General features: G+C 32.1%; 3 protein-coding genes and 1 long non-coding RNA gene across 6 annotated transcripts; 3 read left to right on the top strand and 1 right to left on the bottom strand.

Annotated features, from left to right (window-relative positions):
* The first annotated feature begins 2,049 nt into the window (after positions 1–2,049).
* Positions 2,050–11,735, top strand: LOC116338676 (anoctamin-4). Its single transcript, XM_031764086.1, has 17 exons — positions 2,050–2,370; positions 4,949–5,244; positions 7,059–7,383; positions 7,448–7,759; positions 8,084–8,229; positions 8,301–8,400; positions 8,490–8,597; positions 8,732–9,104; positions 9,171–9,388; positions 9,474–9,638; positions 9,716–9,974; positions 10,041–10,095; positions 10,166–10,305; positions 10,479–10,510; positions 10,584–10,945; positions 11,058–11,160; positions 11,244–11,735. Exons 1-17 carry the CDS (start codon positions 2,050–2,052, stop codon positions 11,565–11,567), a joined length of 3,639 nt encoding a protein of 1,212 aa, XP_031619946.1. The 3' UTR covers positions 11,568–11,735.
* A 981-nt stretch (positions 11,736–12,716) lies between these two features.
* LOC116338748 (gamma-secretase subunit pen-2-like) lies at positions 12,717–13,654 on the top strand. 3 transcript variants are annotated; one of them, XM_031764194.1, is made up of 4 exons: positions 12,717–12,902; positions 12,974–13,078; positions 13,236–13,364; positions 13,580–13,654. In XM_031764194.1, the coding sequence occupies exons 1-4, from the start codon at positions 12,842–12,844 to the stop codon at positions 13,603–13,605; spliced, it is 321 nt and encodes a 106-aa protein (XP_031620054.1). In that variant the 5' UTR covers positions 12,717–12,841; the 3' UTR covers positions 13,606–13,654. The 3 variants fall into 3 exon arrangements, with proteins under 3 accessions (XP_031620054.1, XP_031620055.1, XP_031620056.1); XM_031764195.1 differs by having other exon boundaries at positions 12,718–12,902; positions 13,592–13,620; XM_031764196.1 differs by lacking the exon at positions 13,580–13,654 and having other exon boundaries at positions 12,718–12,902; positions 13,236–13,512.
* A 260-nt stretch (positions 13,655–13,914) lies between these two features.
* Positions 13,915–18,623, top strand: LOC116338578 (cilia- and flagella-associated protein 57). Its single transcript, XM_031763939.1, has 7 exons — positions 13,915–14,274; positions 14,330–14,610; positions 14,661–14,886; positions 14,975–15,387; positions 15,450–15,754; positions 15,819–16,311; positions 16,427–18,623. The coding sequence occupies exons 1-7, from the start codon at positions 14,024–14,026 to the stop codon at positions 17,950–17,952; spliced, it is 3,495 nt and encodes a 1,164-aa protein (XP_031619799.1). The 5' UTR covers positions 13,915–14,023; the 3' UTR covers positions 17,953–18,623.
* A 649-nt stretch (positions 18,624–19,272) lies between these two features.
* LOC116338833 lies at positions 19,273–20,100 on the bottom strand. The gene is made up of 3 exons (XR_004200929.1): positions 20,019–20,100; positions 19,838–19,916; positions 19,273–19,652 (listed from the first exon to the last, which is right to left on the bottom strand). It is a non-coding gene; the product is annotated as an uncharacterized LOC116338833 (long non-coding RNA).
* Between the last annotated feature and the right edge of the window lie 486 nt (positions 20,101–20,586).

Below are 20,586 nucleotides of genomic sequence, written 5' to 3'. Positions count from 1 at the left end.
CTATACTGAATGTGGCCTTTTTCTTTATAATACGACCAACTGCATTTTACACATCTTATAATATAAAACACATAGTTTTAGACAACGCAAGCTTCGACGAAATTGTCTTCGTTGTGCATGGTGATGATTTTGGATATTACGTATATCATTTCAGGTTCTCCGATGTAAAATTCAATGCACTCATTTGTTTTTTGTCTTGATTCGAGTATTTTTATGTGGATTTTAACAACTTTGTGCTATTTATATATTACCCATTCCCTTTAACTTCGGAAATCATTCAAATTTATGAAATTGAATGAACCGAAATTTATGTACCAAATTTACAAGGACAGCTGAATTGTTTTTTTTTTAATTTCGTTTCCAAATGAATGCAAAAAAAAATTAACGGAAAACAAATTAAATATCGATTTTTTTTCATTCATTTTTTTTTGTCTTGAAATAAATTTGTTGTTTTGATTTGCTTAATTGAAATTTTATACTGATAATTTTTGTTGAAGTTGATTGCAGCAATTTAATTAAATCCAATATATTGAGTTATTGTCAGCCAAATATGTCAGATATATGTGGCTGAAGTTATCTCAATACATTGTCTGCTTAAAACAATTGGTACACGAAACGGAGTAAAATCAACGTTCAAATTATGGGAAAGATTTATATTAACTCTTGCACATGTGGATTTTATATTCTGGTCAATAACAAATTTTTAAAATAAAAGAACATTGAAGAAAATTGGATTATGATCATATTATGCACAAAAAACCTTCGATTCGAGTACAATAAAATTTTAATAATTTCTCATTTATAGGTGTATATTTGCATAAAGATATCGTCTCCTTCATAAAAATGATGACCGTGAAAAATATCGCCTGATAGATAAATCCATTAAAATGTGGTAACATACATTATCAATCAATTTATCCTATAATTATTGTTTCAAACTGTTCATAAAGATTTAAATATCTAAGAGCATACATAGACATGGCAATATTTCAAAATACTGGTTGTAGATGTTTGGATCGCTTTCAAATACGAAAGGCTGTAGATACTAGCATTTATTGGTATATAACAATTTTCGTTTTGTGTGAGCACTTAATTAGTTTATTACCCTGTTGTATACATGTTATTATGGTCTCGACAAACAATGGATAAACCAACGATTTTAAGTGAATGCACGTTTGAAAGTAGATCTAAAATTTTATAAAATACAATAGAACAATGAATATACATAATATCCTTTCTTATCACATTGCATCACATCAATTCACACATACGAGTATTGACGCGTACATTTTTGAAAACGCATGCCAAATCGAATCAATAACAACGGTAGAAAATGAAAACCAAAACATAGAGAAAGAGAGAAAAACGGAAAACATAACAACAATTCAATTGATTAGGTTGTACTGGTCATCGGTGGATTGTATGACAACATCAAAGAATCCGATTCACATAGTCACGCCATAAACGAATCTCCCCCAAGCTTTGCTGTTAAATTATTTATCAATGCATTAATTATTAAATTGAAAACGTTAGCTTTTTCCATACATACACAAACTGGCCACATAAAACCATTCCCACATGCATATCAAGAGTCGAATTTTGAAAATTCAAACAATACCAGTCGAATTGGTGAAGCATATCGGCGTACTGTGCCTGCCTGGATTTTTGATTTTCGGTTGTCAGTACTTTAGCGAACGACATTCACAAAAATTGAATCGGAAATTAATTAACAAAAAGTACATATATATGAATAACAACAACAACAACAGCTATCGATTTAGAAGAGGATAAATAGGCTAATCAAACTTCAACTAGAGTTTTCTTGTTTAAAACAAGAACAAAAAAAAAATGAAATTACCAAATGTGTGAGTAAATATAATAGAATGATGAGAATCAAATAAAACCACACAAGAAAAATGTGTTATAAGCGAGCCGATCGAAAGAAATCAAGACCATTCGCTTCTTAAGCTCTTCATGTTTATTTTGTGCTTTCGTAGTTAATTTAATAGTGGATCGTTTATTTTTATTACATTTTCTCCCATATCCAATATGGATGAAGAGAATAAAAACAATCCAAAAAGATTCAAAGATCAAAGTGTTGATAATAAAATTGTGAATAGCAATACGACAACAAATTCAGAAATTGTGTTCACCAATCAGGTGGTAAAATGTGTTAAAACTGATAATCTTCACGATAGTGATTCAAATGATAGCAATGGAATACATTCAATGCGAGTTATATTGCCCGCTTTCATTGAGAATGAGCAAAAGTATGCGCAAGTTGAACGCAAACGGAAAATTCAAAGTAGCCCGGCCAAGGCGATGCGAAGTTTTAGCCAGGACTCGGCTCATTTGGAACATCAACTGAACGTAAGTTTAATGACAACAATAGAAAACATTAACAGATAGAATCGTATATGTATTGTAATTATATAGGTGAATAACTCGAACATGAAATAAGAGAAACAAAAAAAAGAATTGATAAGTGTCAGTCTCGTAATACACACACACACACACACATTTCAAAATAAAATGCACGGACGCATTCAATTGTGTTGTACATTTACTAATCGAAAATCAATCGTCCTGTTTTACTTTAGGCAGATTATATGCTGACAGAAACGAATCAAAATGAAAATAAAAGAAGAAGAAAAAATGCGGGCGTTTAATATGCTCTTTCTTTTATTCAGTTAAAACAAGGCCAATCGTTTCACATTCTAATCATACCAATTTTTTATTGAGTGATATTATGAATCACACGAAAAACATCATGTTTTTTTATGTCTATCTAATGGTGATATTCTAACCAACAGGCATAGCCGATCCATGCACTTATACACATCTGCATTATTGGCCGTTGCACATTATTATTTGTTTGTGCGGCTTTTGTTGTTGTTCTCAAGGATAATAGTAGCACATGCGCAATTTTAATGTCGTTAAACAATGCAAATAGCAATTTTGTTTTAGTCAAACTATTATTTTGTTATCATAAATTGACAAACTGAAAAATATCGAACAAAATGATGAAAACAAACCAATTCTATCGTACAATACAATGCAAATTGAACTATGTGCATTCGATACAAATGCACATTTATAATCTAATTTTAGACTAAATAAATAATTCATATCTCGAGTTTAGAAATTTGGTCAAATAAAGAACATGAAATGCGTTAAACATCTATAATAAGATCGGTAGCAAAGTTTCTAAGACAAATCTAAAAAAATGTATGTTTGAATCAACTTGTTGCATGTCTGGATGTCGGGTACTGGGTGACAGGTGAAAATTCTCACGACACCTATATTTTTTGAGATTTTTAAAATCAACCAACAACTATAATTAAATATATATATAAAAAAAAGTCGAATCAATACCGTTTTTTTTTAAATAAATCTAACACGCATCGATGACGCATTTATTCGGTAAACAATTTTGTTGGCACAATGACCAAATGCAAATAGTACATCGATTTTGATGGGTGACGACACGAGGTGACGTTTAATTCATGTATATTAAATAAAGCATAAATATATATGATGATCAAGTTGAAAATCAAGGTATACCGACAAAAACAATTGAAATAATTTATAGACGGAAATTTTTTCCATTCATTTTAATAAAATTTTTAACATTTCGGCCCTACAAATGTGCTCCCATTTAATATTCACGTTCATATTGAATCAAGGACGAAACGTCCCCATGTGGTTTCAATTAATTGGAAAACATACAATTTTCATATGTGATTTTTCAAAGTAATATTTAAAAGTTCAAACTGATAGTAAATAAGTAGTTCAAAATTGGAAAAAAAAGGAGAGAAATAAGTCAGGGTATGAAATTAATTAGTATTGTGGGTGTTTATTCTTTCTTTGATCTTCAACCTTCAGATATACATATAACGTGCGTACACCGTACACACATGTGTTTTCATTTTCGATTTACGATAATCTTTGTATAATCCAAAAATGGCATTTACGATATTCATTTTGGATCGGCATAGATACATGAGAATGTGTGGAGCGGGCGCCATTCGAATTATGCGTAGGATGAGCTTATTATCATCATATTAATTAATTCAAAAGAATGAAATTTAATGTATAAGGCATTTTCATTTAAGACGAAGTAACACTCACAAAAGTATTGATAACGCATGGCATTGTCAAAGCATGTCCACCACTACATATAATATGAGGTGAATGCGATTCCATTTTCCATGGATACGTATGTCAGTGATAACGGGTAAACGATGAACGTGTGTCTTTCCTATTAATGTGTTAAAAACAAATCGTCATTTGTCCACTTTTTCCGTTATTTCTCGAATAATATCGAAACCACTTGAATTGTCAATAAAATATAGTTTCATTCATTACGGAACGATAGACAACAACGATCCAAACATTTGATTCATCCAACCGATATTTGTTGACCATTCGTTTATTCATTTAACGCATTTTATTTTATGTCAAAAAATTCAACACCAAAAAAAAAAAAAAACTTGTGATCACCAAAGCTCATCAACTTTTTTTCTCTCGGATAGAATAAAAACAAAAAAAAACGCACACACATACATCATGACACACTTCATAAGCTTAATTTTATCAAAGTGCTCGAGTGTATTGTACAAGTAATGTTTACTGCACAACGGTTAATGAGAGAGTATTTTGAATTTCGGAATTGTTGTTACTTTCATCGTTGTTGTTGTTGTTGTTGTTATTTTAATAGATATAGTAATTGATGAATGAAATCCTCGTCGAGTTAATCATGAGAAGTTTTTTAAAAACATATTCGAAATGGTCGTTTAAATAATGTATGTACAAACATGTAAATATAGTGTAATTGAATAGTAAAAAAAAATATGTTGATTGATGTGCATGACAAAAAAAATATATCAAAATAAAAACGTCGATTGAACTAATATGATTTCTATTTTAATATCATCGTTTCACACAGGCTCATTTTATCAATTCGAATCTCATGCACAAATCAGATAACATACGATCAAACAGTGCGAATAGTCGAAATATGCGTAAAACACGATCAATTATGGATACATCGTTAAATTCGAATGTAAAACGTTCAACAAAAGATCAATTGAGAAACAATGACGTCAAATCTGATAGTGCATCGGATAATGTCACGCATACCAACGATATATTGAGTAGTCCGAATTTTCTTCGGATCCCATTGAAATCAATTGAACATCGACAAACCAACGATGACGACAACCAGCTCAACAACGAAAAAAGGTTAGTGGGTTTCAGACAGTAGAAAACACACCTCTATGTTGATGCTGTAAAAATTTCGTAGTGCCTATCAATTTGTACACATTTCGATTAGAGTTCACAAAAAATGTTGTGGCTACACAATCGAAATGTGTATAAATAGTAACTAATATTACTCTTTGGCTGGGTTTATCTAATAAGAACAATTCAATGAAGTAAGAAATGATGAAAATAAATGTGGTTTTGCATTTAAATGCGTGCTTTGCACTCATTGGTTGCAATCCATTGCAATCACATCGTTAATACATCGAAATGGAACATTCGAAATCAATGAAACCCAGTTGTCCTTTGAAATTTAGTGCATTGTGACACAATTAGTTAGTTGGATGAGCGTCAATTGTAATCGACATTACATGAGTGTGCTTAACGATGAAAAGCGATTTTATTTTAAATTCGGTCAAAATAGTCGAATTTATTCAAATGAACCATGCGGAAAATGCGTTAACAAAAGTTTCGTTTATCCTCGTTTTCGTTCATTCTATTACTGTTTCGTTCGTCTTCCTTCGAGCTTAAATGTCACAAAATATATTAATGTGTAATTGGATATGTGTGTTGGCTGCATGTACCTCACATTCGTGTTCGGCATTTTTATGTATCGTCATTCAGTGCCAACAGATATCGAGCATACATAAATCAGAATGAACACAGGAGTAACACAAATACCGTAGACTGATAGAAAAAAAAACACAAAACAATCGTAAAAGAACTGGCTGTGTTATACAAATAATTTGACCACATGGTAGCTTTTGGTGTATTGAAGTAAATCGAATGCGACAAAAAGAATATCCGATAAAAAAAATATGCCCCTGTAATTAGTGTCGCGTTAGTGGCATGTATTTTCCAACATTTATTCGTTAGATCAATAATATCAAGATCTATTTTGAAACGCATATCGTTCAAAAACAATCACCTACATGTGGAATAATGTGTAACGCTTTTAATGCGCCTTCGATGACCTAGGTTTGTGAATTATTTATAGTTTTCACAAACAAAGTTATTACTGTTGTTATTTAATTTCTCTTTTTTTATTTTCCGTGCCACTCTACCGTCTCGAGTATTATATGCGTTTCTCGGCATGTGTATATGTGGAATTTTCACCATTTATATATCGTCCAGTATTAGAACATAACACTGTTCATTGACTCAGTGGAATTTTAACTGAAATCCCGTTAAAAAGTGGAACTGGATAAAACGACTTATCCATGTATGGTGCATAATGTGATTTTGTCACATGAAAATTCTATTTTATGAAAATATATTAGTCAAAACAAAACAAAACAATTATGCGATATGACATTTATGAAATTTAGTGCTCTCAAAGCATTTTCCAATTGTATTATGTTGACTTTTTTAAAAAAAAACCTTGAATTTTTACTCATATTGATTTTTACCGCATACTTCAATAAAATTCCACGACAAATTGAAGTTGATTAGTTTTTTATAAAAAAAAATAATCCTTTTATGGATGATCTATTCTATTTTGTTGATCTATTTAATTTAAATACTTTTCATTTTACCATTTTGTATGAAATTAAATTGTTTTGATTTTCAATTTTATTTTTGATTCAAAGTGACGTACTATAAGTAGTAAAGGTTTATTACGTCAAATGTATTTGGTATGTGCTATTTATATACACAATGATATTTTTATCTAGGTCTTTAATTAGATGTTATACGTAACATAACAGTCTTAGAGTTTCTGAGAATTGTTCCATTCTTGTGTGCTCACAATGCATTTCAATTTTTCATTCAAACGTTGTCTGATGATTTAATTTTAGCGATATATTTGGGCCAACGGTAAAAACTGAAAATATACCCGGCACACCGATGGAGTCATCGGTCGATGCTTTGGTTGGCGATTTGATAAGCAGTGAAAATGATATGACACCAAATTCAAGCATAGTGAACGATGTGCAAGTGATAAATCGAAATCAAAATTCGATTTCAAATCGTTCATCAGCTAAAACTACATTCATAAATCACGATAGAAAGCGATCCACATCGAATATAGGCAACGAATCTTCAAATAACGAAAATTTCTTTAGTCGATCTAGTATTTCGTCAAACGAAGATGGTTCAAATAAACAACCGAATAAACAAGAGGTGACTACATTTTCATATATTGTGTCTTTGCTTTATTTTATGCTTATGTATAATTGAATTGAAGGGATTGGATCCAGAATCGCTTATGTTTCGTGATGGCAGGCGAAAAATTGATATGGTTCTGTGTTACGAAGAGGAACACGAAGGTGTGATGACAGAGTTGGAGGCAAAGCGACGCGAATCAAGAAAAGCCTTTCTCGATAATTTAATTAAGGATGGTCTGGAATTGGAAATTGAAGATAAATCACAAGCATTTGATGAAAAGACCTACTTTGTGAAAATTCATTTGCCATGGCGATCGGAAATTCGATATGCGGAGGTATTGAACTTAAAACTACCGGTGAAACGATTCATTACCATCAGTGTCAAGGCATGGGTAAAATATTTATTATTTAATCATCTTTTTACATGGGGCTAATCACGAAATTCTAGTGCAGCTAGTTTTTGATCAGATTTCACTAGAAAAACTAGAAATTCTAGTGCGTAAAGCTGGCTCACAGTAGTTTTTCCTATTAATAATATCCTTTGGTGTGAAGTTGGCTTCGATTATGACGTCATTCTTCGCAGTAGATTTACTAGTTTTTCTAGTATTCACTAGCGTGATTCTCCCCATGTCTTTTTATCATTACTTATGTGTGTGTTGATTCTTTACGTTGATAATTTGTTTGTTACACACACACACATCTACAAAATAATCCAGGATGAGGAGAAGAAATCAAATTTAAATTTGAGTATTTGGCGAAAATTTTTAACTTATTTTCGTAAATTGAATACATATCATGAACTGATCGCTGACGGTGAAGCAACATTTTCGAACGCTAATGCAAATGGAAATCCAAACGAACAGTAATCATTTGAATGAACTTGAATGTGTTTTCGTTTCGAGAAATTTACCAACATTTAGTTTTTTATTCTAGATTCATAGTAAAAGATCGATGCACGAGCTACAGCGGTTCCCAACGCAGTTTAATGGTGATGCAAGTGTTGCTGAGGACCAAATATGATGATTCCGAGAAGGTAAGCATTTTGACATTGTTTTTTACATTCGCTTTAATGAATATGGTAGCGTTTTTTATTGTTTTTAACCATCTTAAACAAATATTTAGGTTGGAATCAGACGGTTGCTTGCTGATGGCACATTTTTAGCATGCTTCCCATTACACGAAGGCAGATACGATAGTCCGCACTCATCTGGTGCTGTATACGATAGAAGGGTGAGTTGAACATATCTCCATGAAGATTTTTTTTATTATTATTAATATTGTGTGTTGTGACAATTGTATTAAATTGAAATTTTATCTCTCTCTCTCCCGCCTATTCTCCTTCTTCGTCTCTCTTTCATTTTCAGCTATTGTATTTAACGTGGGCTCGACCAAATTGCTGGTATAAAAAGCAACCATTGTGTTTAATACGAAAATATTTCGGTGATAAAATTGCGTTGTATTTTTGTTGGCTCGGTTTCTACACGAATATGCTGATCTATCCGGCAATAGTTGGTGCAATTTGCTTTCTATACGGCATCATTTCAATCGATTCAAATGACAATATACCGAGCAAAGAAATATGTAATATCACTGGACCGGGAAACATAACATTGTGCCCATTATGTGATAACGCATGCGAATATCAAAGATTACACGAATCATGCTTATTTTCTAGAATTACTTATCTTTTTGACAATCCTTCAACTGTGTTTTTTGCCATATTTATGTCATTTTGGGGTACACAGATCACTGTGTTTTTGTTGGTGCACCACAATGAATCGTCAATTTAAATTATATTTTCAGCCACGACCTTTCTGGAGTTGTGGAAACGTAAGCAAGCAATTATCATTTGGGAATGGGATCTTCAAAATATTGAAGAGGATGAGGAACAACGACCGGAATTCGAGGCAACCGCCAAAAACTTCCGTACAAATCCAGTAACCAAAGAACGCGAACCATATATTCCAACATGGACAAAAGTCTATCGTTACTTTGTAACGGCCAGTGTTGTCACTTTAATGGTATTTTCTCATTAAATGCAAATATTTTCAATAGCACTTTTCAATTTACATAATCGATGTAAAAATGATAAAAATTATTTTTCAGATTCTTGTGGTATTGGCTGCTGTACTGGGAACAATCATTTATCGCATTTCGGTTGTATCAGCTGTTTATAGTGGTTCGGGCGGTTTCATGCGAAAGCATGCCAAAATATTTACAACAATCACTGCTGCAACTATTAATTTGATAATCATTATGTTTTTGACGCGGGTAGGTCGAATTCATTTTTTATGCAATTCAAATTGTCAAAAGCCACGCAATGTTCATTTCAACCTTTGTTTACATAGATTTACCATAAAGTGGCTGTGCGATTGACAAATATGGAAAATCCTCGCACGCATACTGAATATGAGGACTCGTTTACATTTAAGATTTTCTTTTTTGAATTCATGAATTACTACAGTTCGTTGATTTATATAGCATTTTTTAAGGGACGCTTTTATGAGCATCCCGGTGATCATGTAGTTCGACGAAGTGAATTTTATCGTTTAAAAGGTGATATCTGTGATCCGGCTGGTTGCCTAAGTGAACTTTGCATTCAATTAGGTATGGAAAAATAGTATATTATTCTTATTTATCTCATATTCACTATTTTTATTACTATTATTCTAGCTATTATAATGGTGGGAAAACAAATATGGGGCAACTGCATGGAATACGTTTTCCCGTAAGTGAATACACGTTTTTGAACGTTGCTCAGAAATTTATTATTTCGTCTTTATTTCATATTTGTATAGAAAAATGTATAATTGGTGGCGTCAACGCAAACATAAACGACAGACCAAAGACGAACAACATTTGCACATGACTTGGGAAGAAGACTACCACATGCAAGATCCGGGACGATTGGCACTATTTGACGAGTATTTGGAAATGAGTACGTTACATTTTTTTCTCTATATCGCAAAAACGGATAAAAACTAAAAATTAGTCAGGATTTACAAGGACGATTTTGAAGAATTTTTGTTTTGATTTCTTTTAAATTCATTTTCACGAAAAAAAAAAAACATGAAATGCATCTTTCTAATTATCATTTTTTTCGGTCATCAGTATTACAATACGGATTTGTAACACTATTTGTGGTGAGTGAAAAACGATTTTTTTTCTTTCTCCTGATGTTGTTTTAATTTCAAAGTGGTTTATCTTCACGATTAGGCTGCATTTCCGTTGGCTCCATTTTTCGCTTTACTGAACAACATTGCCGAGATTCGTGTAGATGCATTCAAAATGGTGGCACAGGCTAGACGACCATTGGCTGAACGTGCCGAGGATATTGGGGCATGGTTTGGTGTCTTACGAATGCTCACATATGCAGCGGTCGTTTCAAATGCCTTTGTGATAGCATACACTAGTGATTATATACCGAGAATGGTTTATAAATACGTTTATTCACCCGATTCGTCATTATGGGGATACATAGATCATTCACTCAGTGAATTCAATACGTCACATTACAGAGAAGAGTGGAAACCAATTGCAAGCGACAAACATGAAATCTGCCAATATCGAGGCTACCGGTAAGTTATTAATTTTTTTTTTACTTTTGACTTCTTTGTGTCGTTCTTTTTTATTTCAATGAGTTTGTTGTATCTATGTATTTTGCCACTTGAAAAAAAAATATGAAAATAGGAATCCACCAAATATGACCTTACCGATTGAAGAAAACTATAGATATAGTCCACATTACTGGCACGTTTTTGCTGCTCGTCTTGCATTTGTTGTTGTATTTGAGGTATGGAATACTGATTTGGTTTTTGTAAATGTTTAAAGGTAATAAATGTGATTTTTATCATTTGTATCTCTTATCTTGACTAGCATATTGTATTCATTATAACGGGGCTGATGCAATTTATAATTCCCGACATTCCAGTCGAAGTAAAAACGCAAATGTCACGTGAAGCTTTACTGGAAAAAGAGGCCAAATATGCAAGTGGTTTGAAAAAATCCCAAGAAGTTGACTACAACGACGTGCTACAATCAATGCAAAATTTACAAAACCATTCGTCGACGCGACATGGCTTGTTGCGTGGCAGCTGGGCGAGACGCTTAAGTCGTGTTAGCGATGGTTTGGATGCTCATGTTGAAATCTCCACAAAACCAAAACGAATGGTTAACTCGGTTTTGTGGGAGGTTACGTAGTAACGCTGGTTGACAGTACATGTTAAATGAGTGTGTACATGAGAGAGAGGGAGAGAGAGAGAAAGGGAGATTGAGAATTTAAAAACAACACTCGCATTCTAATTACATATCGTATTTATTTTATTGTGTCAAATATAAACAAAAGGACAAACAAACTGTATTATATCAATCTTTTATCGAGTGAGATGTGATTAAACATCTGATTTTATTTAAATTTTACATTTCTATTTACTTGTTTTAACAATTTCTATCGTTGTTAGACTTTTTACAAAATAAAATGAATCAAACAGATAAAATGTTTATTCGAATCACAAAATGTTATTAAAATGAGACACACTAGCTTTAATTCTGTTATTGAAATTAGGAAATATATGATAAAATAAAATTCACCAATGAAAATAGTTAAGAGCGCAGTTTTTTTTTCTAAATCGTAAAGTTTAATAGTGACATCATCCGGAGCCACTGGGGAAGTTAAAATAATTGAGATACCGGCTCGCGTTGAAAATAAATGTGATACATACCACTTTTATTTTTAATCTCGTTCAGTATCAACGCTAGGTAGTATCTAATTTATTTTAACTTAATGTCTTGTATCAGTAGTTTTTTAAAGGATGATTCGAGATCATAATTATTATTTTTATTCGTTCAATTAATAGGAATTACAAAGAATAAAAAGGCAACGCTAGAAAAAGGTTGAACCTTTTACGGTGCCCACCAAAATCGTAATTCAGAAAACTAACAACGCAGAAGAAGACATGAGAATATTCTTTTGTTTTGTTCTGTAAATATTTTCTTATACCATTTCTGCACTTGCATAAATGAAGCAAGTGGGAAAGAATGTTTTTATTATCGTTGGTATTTTTCCTATTTGTTAACGACGAATAATTAGAAGTGAAAAGAAGAAAGTTTTGTTGAACATTTTCTTTATTTCATTTATCCATATTTTCAACTTTCATTAAGGTTTCGTATGTTTTGCATCCAAATTTCATCGATTCAATACATTCGTTATTTCTTGCTCTATTTCTGCTTCAAGCGCTTATGTGAAATAAACTAAAGTTTAACTAAGCAACACAGTAGCCTATTTGAATACAGATGTCAGTACTTATACGATATAACGAGGAGCCGTTGAATCAACAATTTGACAGTAGACTACTGTCATCTTCACTATCAACATTATATATCCAGTCATTGAATTTTTTTTTCTCTTTATTTAATATAAATAGTCATACAAATACAATTTTTATATCCATTTGGTAACTGACTAATCACTCATTATGGATATATCTAGAGCGACGAATGACAGGAAGCTATATCTTTGCAAGTGGTATTTTCGTGGTAAGTCACAGCGTAAATATACTAATAACAAACAAACAAACAAACACTTTCTAATTGATCAATATTTTTAGTCGGATTTGCTTTGCTGCCATTCATCTGGGCGGTGAACACCGTTTGGTTCTTTGACGAAGCATTCAGAAAGCCAGCATATGATGAACAGAAATCCATTCGAAAATGTATGTAATATATGATGTGAATTTAAATATTTATAGAAATGTACGGCTCTCAAGAAATCATTACACCGATTTCAATTCAATGTCTCTTGTCTTCATTGATTTCGAAGTAAATGTGAACGAAATTTGAATGGAAAATTTGATTTCATTTCTATTTCAGATGTGATATTTTCTGCGATAGGCGCTCTATTGTGGGCAATCGGTCTGGCCGCTTGGATAACTATTTATCAAACGAATCGCGTTGCGTGGGGAGAATTCGCAGATAGCATTAGTTTCATAATACCACTCGGTACAGCGTAGTGAATTTTCAGTTTTTTTTATAATCACTCTATATGTAAAAAATTTTAAGCATTGTTATGTCAAATGTTTGTGCTCGTGTGTGTGCATTATTTCACACATTTCAAAAAGACTAATGAAATAACATGTAGTAAATAAAATATATACATGCATAAAGTTCATTCCATTCATGTATGAAAACAAATTTGTCTTATTTTTCTTTTAAAGTTTATTTTTCAGTACTGGGACATTGATCTATTGATATTAAAATCGGATCGAAATATTTCTTTCGATAATATCAGAGACTTGCTCGCATCGGATAACAATAAATATTTGGTTGAAATGAAATGAAATGCTCTTTTTGCTGTACTCGTTGTTTTCTTGTTTCGCACAAATGTATTTGTTAGCAAGTACGTTCTGTTTCTTATACACTTGTTCAATAGTCGATGCACAAATACATATATAAGTGGAAGGAAATTTCATATTGTTATTTTGACATCCAAATATTGTGAATGATACATGCACCATTACCAAAACTATTCGTTTCAATTCATTGTTTGATCGATAATCAAGTCACAATCGAAATTGTGCTCACAACGTTCCCATATACAATGCAGAATTGTTTCGTTCAATCTTGATTCAATTTTGATTTTGATAGAAAAATTTGACAACATGACAATCGCACCAATTGGAATTCAACCGAAATTTGTATACGGCCTTCGGTCTGATATAAAAGGAAATATCCATTTTCTCGAAAATCAAGAAGTAATCTATCCGGTTGCAGGTGTAATCGCAATTCACGATTTCAAGCTACAAAAACAGACTTTTCTCCGTTTGGCAAAACACCATACACCAACGGTTATTGCAATTAGTCCAAATCGAAAAATGCTTGCCATTTCAGAGTGGAACGAATTAAAAAAGAAGTAAGATCATGGTAAATATATTATATACACACTTTATTGTGTGATTTGATCTCAGGTGCATCATAAACACATACGACATTGGTTCATTGAAGAAGAAGAAAAGTATGAAATTACCACCTGAAGTTCCAAGCCAAGATGTTTCGTTCATCAAATTCACCGAAGATTCAAGGGGGCTAGCGGTGTTGAGTAAAGAGCCACATGCTTTTCTAACAATTTTTTATTTTGATAAATCCGAAACGGTTATTGTTGGTCGTGTGTCAAATGGAAATCAGCCGGGCTTAACAGCTGATGTGATAGCTTGTAATCTAAGTGACACTGGACTCGTAGCGGTTGCAGGTCAGTTGTCAGTGAATTATCGACATTTTTAATAATGAATCGATTTGCAGGTAAATTCACATTTAAATTGATGTCACGCCAAGATAAAAGTTTCGGTGTAATTGGAACGATGAGTGGTGAACATAAAATTATCACATCGTTAATTTGGTTGACAGCAGAAATACTTGTGGCAGGCACATCATCGGATCAATTATTGTTTATTGAAGGTGGTGATCCAAAACAAAATTTCATCGCAAGCACCGTCCATTTGCTCGACTTAGAAAAGGCAAAAGAGAAGTATGGCTAAATTTAGCTCTTAAGAGACTTTCTCTACATTTTTTTTTCGAATAAATTTCGGATCAATAATCATTTATTTCGATTTTAGCGATGGTGATCAATCACATTTGAAATTGAATCCAGTGTCGGGCGGTACAAGTGAGACGGAAGTAAACTGTCTTACAAATTTTGAGAATGGATTTTGTTACTCGCAGTTTAATCAATTGTTTGTATTTGAGAAAGAAAAATCATATGTTCGATATACACGACGGTCTATCATCAAAATACCCATTGATTTGTATTCACCCGAATCGTACAAGATCACAAATGTATCAGTAAATGTGCAAATGGACACCGTTATTGTGACCACATTTCATAGTCAAATCTATATTTCAAAATTGTTCGATCCAGAAAAGGTGACACTTCAACATTTGGAGTTTGCGATGCTTGGTGAACCGTTGCACATATCGAGCATCATTTCAATGTCGATTTGTTCTTGGAAACCAATTATTATGACAGCTTGTAAGTGAACAGTTACTATTGATTCCATTGAATTTTGCTGAATTCCGTACATTTTTCAATAGCCAAAGATTTTACGGTTCGCATTTGGAATTATGAAAGTACAAAGGTGGAACTTGTAAAGAAATATCAATATGATGTCACTGCTTTGGCACTTCATCCGACCGGTTTATTTGTTGCCATTGGATTCGCTGATAAATTGCATTTGATGGAAATACTTCTGAATACCATGAAAACTGTCAAAGAATTTGATTTTCCGAATTGTGACGAAATTGTATTTTCACATGAGGGACACTTATTGGCATGTGCCTACGGCAATCTCATAACCATTGTTTCTGTTTTTTCATTTGGTATTATTGGTTCATTGAAGGTAACGTTTTGTGAAACATTGATGCGTCTTCCTGACAGTGTTTTGATTTGATATTTGATTGTAGGGTCACAGTGGAAGGATTTTAAGCATGGCTTGGTCATGTGATGATAAATTTTTAGTATCATCTGGAAGCGAAGGTGCAATTTATCATTGGTGCGTCTCGACCAAAGAACGTGTCAATGAATCAGTTGAAAAAGGCACCGAATTTCGATCGTTGGCACTCACTCGTGATTCAACGATTTATGTCTGCACCAACACCGGTATATTTCGTGAAATACACAATTCAGATATCATTCGAGATATCGAACCAAACTCAGGCGATCCATTAACACAAATTGCATTGGCAAGATCAGATCTAATGCTATTTGTTGGCACGGAAACCGGAAATCTATACAATATTCAAGTGCCATTTTTAGAAGCCGGAGGCGGAACATGTACACACTACAGATTTTTCAGCGATGCCATTTCATGCATGAAAGTCACTTTCGATGATCGAATGTTGGTTGTAGGTTCCGATGATGGTACTCTTATATTTTGGGTGATTATAAATACAGAAGGTGGGTGCCATTTGTAAATTTAAATAAAAGTCGTTGAAATGTATAAAAGTTTTTTTATGAGCACACCGCTTGAAGATAAATTTCAAAGTAAATTAAAAACGATCTATTTTGATAGGAAAAACGGCCCTAGTTGACAGTGAGCATGGAAAATGTTCGGATATAATTGTGCCACGATGTGATCTCATTGAAAAAATCGACAAAATCGAAAATCTAGAAAAACGTTTAAATGAACAGTTGTCTGAACATGATTTTGAGTTGAATCATGTTCGAAAAAAGCATTCAATTGAATTGGAGTTAACATGTGAAAAATATGAAAAAATTATCAGCGACTTGAGAGATGAGCGTAAAAATTTGGAACAAAAATATCACGAGGAACGAAATCTTATTCAATCAGCCGTAGAAGATCGGAACGCCGAACACTCCATCGAAAAAATACAATTAGAGGCAAAACTTAATGAAAAAATTCTGGCCGAATCGGATAAATTGGCCAATTTAAAAGTTGTTTTGGATAATTCCAAAGCCGAATATGAACAATTATTACACAAAGCGGCTGAATGTCTGAAAGAAACGACAGACACTTTGGAGCGTTCATTCAAAGACCAAATAAATGATCGAGAAGAAAAAATATTGAAGCTATTAAATGAGATTCAAACGAAGAAAGAAGAATTTTTCCATTATTGTAATCAACTGAATTTGGACAATGATCGAAAAGTGGCTCAATTAAAAGTGCACTATGAGACTCGGCTCAGAGAAAGCAACGAGAACATATTACAATGGCGAACCGATGCAAACATTTTGGCCAAAAAAATTGAAAGCACGTCAACGACATGCGATCAACTGCGATCTGACATTGCACTTGTATTGGACGAACACAGCAGAAATAAAAAGTACATTTGTCAATTGGAGCAAAATATTGTTGAATTACAACGAGATCTTGATCTACGCACCAAATTAGTTGAAGACAAAGAATTATGTTTGATTGAGACGATGGAAAAAAGGTCAACAGTTGAAAAGATGAAACAATTCCTAAATGATAGAGCCATACAATTGGAAGCCCAAATCAATCCATTGCACGAAGAAATCAAGCAAAGCACATGCAAAATTAATCAAATGGACGATTTGAAGAGGAAATTATTTTGGAAAATTGATGAACTGTATAATGAAATACAATTGTTACGGAATCGATGCAAAGCAATCACGATTGATCTGAAAGCGGAAAAGGTTAAGAATCATCATACAAACACTGTTATTGAACGAATGTGTTCAGATATTTCACTTATGGTACAACACATTCAGAATTTACCAAAATTAAAGGAACTCTCAATTTGTATGTTCAAAACGTATGTATCTTCAAGCCACGTCAATAAAAGCAAAATGATTTCAAATATCGCTGAGGGTGATGTTAAGAAAAATAGCACCGTTACTCAAGACAATCACACGAAATTGGTAAAAATGACCGAAATCAAAAGAAAAAATGCAATAGAAGAAGAAGAACCATTCGAAAAGATGAAACTTATAAAAGAGAACTTATTTTTACTATCGGAAATTGATAAACTGAAGCAAAAAAATATTTCACTAAATCAACGCGTTTATTATTTGGAATCATTTAAAAGGGTTGCAACGAACAATTCAACACAATAGTAAAAGAATCTGAATCAAGGTTTCCATTTCCACAAAAAAAAAATCGTAAATAGTTTCCAACCCCAGAAATTTAATTTTAAACACATTATATTGTTACTCATTGACAATTATGACACAATAGTGACCCAAAAAATAATAATTTTTGCAGATTGCAATTGTATACAAAAAATCTTTATTTGTATGAACAAATTATTAGCCCACTATTTTGTCTTCAACAATTTCTATGTCTGCAAATCCATGATCTCCATCGTCACAAGAATTGGTCAGAAGATTAACTATTACAGTTCTATACATCATATCCAAAATGACATCTAAAAGTTCCATATACACTGTGTAATGTTCCGTTTGTTTTGTGTTCAGTTGTACTACTATTACTGGCCCATGTGAATCACTATTCAATCTTACATATATTATGCGACCTTTACAATTATACTCGTGAGAGGCCGACCGGAGGGATTGATGCAAATGTCCGTCAACCACTGGATAAGCTAAAAATAGTTATTGAAAATAGTTATAAAATATACATTGTATTGACTTTAACATAACTCACTAATATTATTCACGTCTCGAACATTTGTTTCTTTTGATTCAGCCAATGCCTTCGAAAAGAATATCAATAAAATCGAAATCCAAATCATATTGTAAATGTTTGATTTGTGTTTTACTCTCGATGTGCGGATTCAATCTGATATAAAAATTGCATAATATTCAGTTTTTGTGTATTTTTTTAATCTCATTTTTTAAAATTATTTTAATTAATTGGCAACTGCTCTTAGAACATAAACATTTCAAATGTTTCAATGTTCATTAAATTTTCAATTTCAATGTTCATTATATTGCTCAAACCATGTTATTTGTTAACATTTAGCAAATCAACATTTGGAAAAACAATTTATGGCAATAGATTTGAATTCCAAATTCTTACTTGAAATATTACACATTCCAACAATGAGCTCAAATTACACTGAGTTTTAGAATTCAAATTGCAATATTTATATTTTATTTTTCAATTATAAAATCATCAATGATTTGAAACACTTCAGTTAATATTGTTTTTGTTCATGATAAAGAATTCAATCACAAATTACATTTCGAAATTAATTAATCATTTTTAAATCGATTGAACTAAACTAGAAAAAATCAATTAATTCAATTGTTTTCACTTTAATCGTTGCAAAAAAATGAAACTTTTAGAAAAAATCATTCAAAAATTGGAAAAATATGAATGGAAAAAATATGAAAAAAGGTCGTTTGTCATTCAAATCATCGAAATTTAAAATTTATATAGCTACAAAGAAAATCGAAAAAAAATAAAAATCATACGTTATGTCAATAATACAAACAATTTTTTTTTATTTACATGAATATTGCTGTATTAGAGTAAAATGTTAAACACATTTTTGTTTCATAATATTTAATGGGGACTTATGTTTATGATTCTTTTTCTCTGTATATTCTGAATGCTGCGAAGCCTCTATCTTCGGAGTTGCTACAAGAATTGGTTAATAATTGCACTTCCAAACTGTAGTAATAAGCATGCAGTAGCCAATTTCGATGTTGTGCAACGTTGGTGTAGTGTGAAAATTCTTCGTTATGAAGTTTTATGACGGTTACCTGTTGTGGAGCATGGTCTGACGTTTCCAAAAATCTTATCCACTGTATGAATCCGTAGCAAATTTCATACGGAGTACCTTCAATCACTAATTGAAAAAAATCACGAAATAAAAATTGGGAATTCGAAAAGGATTTCTTTAAAGGATTTTATATCAATGAAAGAAGTGGGAATCATCTACAGCTCCATTTTGTAGTATACTTTTGAAATGATTCTGTTTTGAAAATACGATTTCATCGATTATGATATAATTTTTATACTTTGAATACTTACTTTCATACTGTGGTCTCTCAATAGTCAATGCGATCGAGAAATGCAATAATATAATTACAACGCGAATCATGATTGATTCCTTCAGTGGTGTGGATAATAATTCAAGAAATTAATGAATCATAATTATGATATGTTTGTTTCAAATGGCTACATTTTTGATGGAAAAAATTGCATTGCTTACTTTCTATTTATTAACTCTTCAAATGTACTTGGCGTGCGATTCAGCCGGCAACTTGAAATGTAATGTTGTTCGATTGATAAAATACAGTTACTTTAAATGCAAAACTTTGATTGTAAATTATTATTATCAAAACAGCCGTGAAGCATTCGGAATAGAAATTGTTTTTTTTACAATTTTTATACCTGAAATGCCACGTATTTTAATTAAACCCACAAATATTTGCAAGAAATGTTTGTATGTCTTGACTTTTAAATTATGAGAATTTAGTTTTTTGCTATAGTTTTCTTTCGGTTTTCCTTAATCAATTTTACAAATCTCATATTCGTATGTTGTATACAAAGTCATAGTAAATTGAAGAGACGTCTATTTTTTTAATGTTTTCAATATCTTCAACCTTAACATTCACATTGCATGTAGACTACAATGCCCAATTTTGCTGGATAAATGATTTTCGCTTCATCTTTGTAAATAAAAGTAGTTTTTTTTAAATACAAACCTTGTTTTCTCTGGTCAGTAATTATCAGAGTCCTTCTGATGAAAATGTATTATTTGGTTTGAATTAAAAATG

The sequence above is a fragment of the Contarinia nasturtii genome, unplaced genomic scaffold, assembly GCF_009176525.2.
Source record: "Contarinia nasturtii isolate CC-2019 unplaced genomic scaffold, AAFC_CNas_1.1 Cnas_scaffold_414, whole genome shotgun sequence".
Taxonomy (NCBI): Eukaryota; Metazoa; Arthropoda; class Insecta; order Diptera; family Cecidomyiidae; genus Contarinia; species Contarinia nasturtii.
Note: the sequence above shows the minus strand (reverse complement) of the source record. Positions and strands in the feature narration are given on the sequence as shown.

What these genes read in the sequence shown, in the direction of transcription:
- LOC116338676 (XM_031764086.1), top strand. Translation starts at nt 2,050, where the DNA reads ATGGATGAAGAGAATAAAAACAATCCAAAAAGATTCAAAGATCAAAGT. An exon ending in CCAGTGTTGTCACTTTAATG is followed by an intron (nt 9,389 to 9,473) that starts GTATTTTCTCAT and finishes ATTATTTTTCAG; the next exon opens with ATTCTTGTGGTATTGGCTGC. An exon ending in TGCATGGAATACGTTTTCCC is followed by an intron (nt 10,096 to 10,165) that starts GTAAGTGAATAC and finishes ATATTTGTATAG; the next exon opens with AAAAATGTATAATTGGTGGC.
- LOC116338748 (XM_031764194.1), top strand. Translation starts at nt 12,842, where the DNA reads ATGGATATATCTAGAGCGACGAATGACAGGAAGCTATATCTTTGCAAG. An exon ending in ACAGAAATCCATTCGAAAAT is followed by an intron (nt 13,079 to 13,235) that starts GTATGTAATATA and finishes TTTCTATTTCAG; the next exon opens with ATGTGATATTTTCTGCGATA. An exon ending in TAGTTTCATAATACCACTCG is followed by an intron (nt 13,365 to 13,579) that starts GTACAGCGTAGT and finishes TTTCTTTTAAAG; the next exon opens with TTTATTTTTCAGTACTGGGA.
- LOC116338578 (XM_031763939.1), top strand. Translation starts at nt 14,024, where the DNA reads ATGACAATCGCACCAATTGGAATTCAACCGAAATTTGTATACGGCCTT. An exon ending in TGGACTCGTAGCGGTTGCAG is followed by an intron (nt 14,611 to 14,660) that starts GTCAGTTGTCAG and finishes ATCGATTTGCAG; the next exon opens with GTAAATTCACATTTAAATTG. An exon ending in GTATTATTGGTTCATTGAAG is followed by an intron (nt 15,755 to 15,818) that starts GTAACGTTTTGT and finishes ATTTGATTGTAG; the next exon opens with GGTCACAGTGGAAGGATTTT.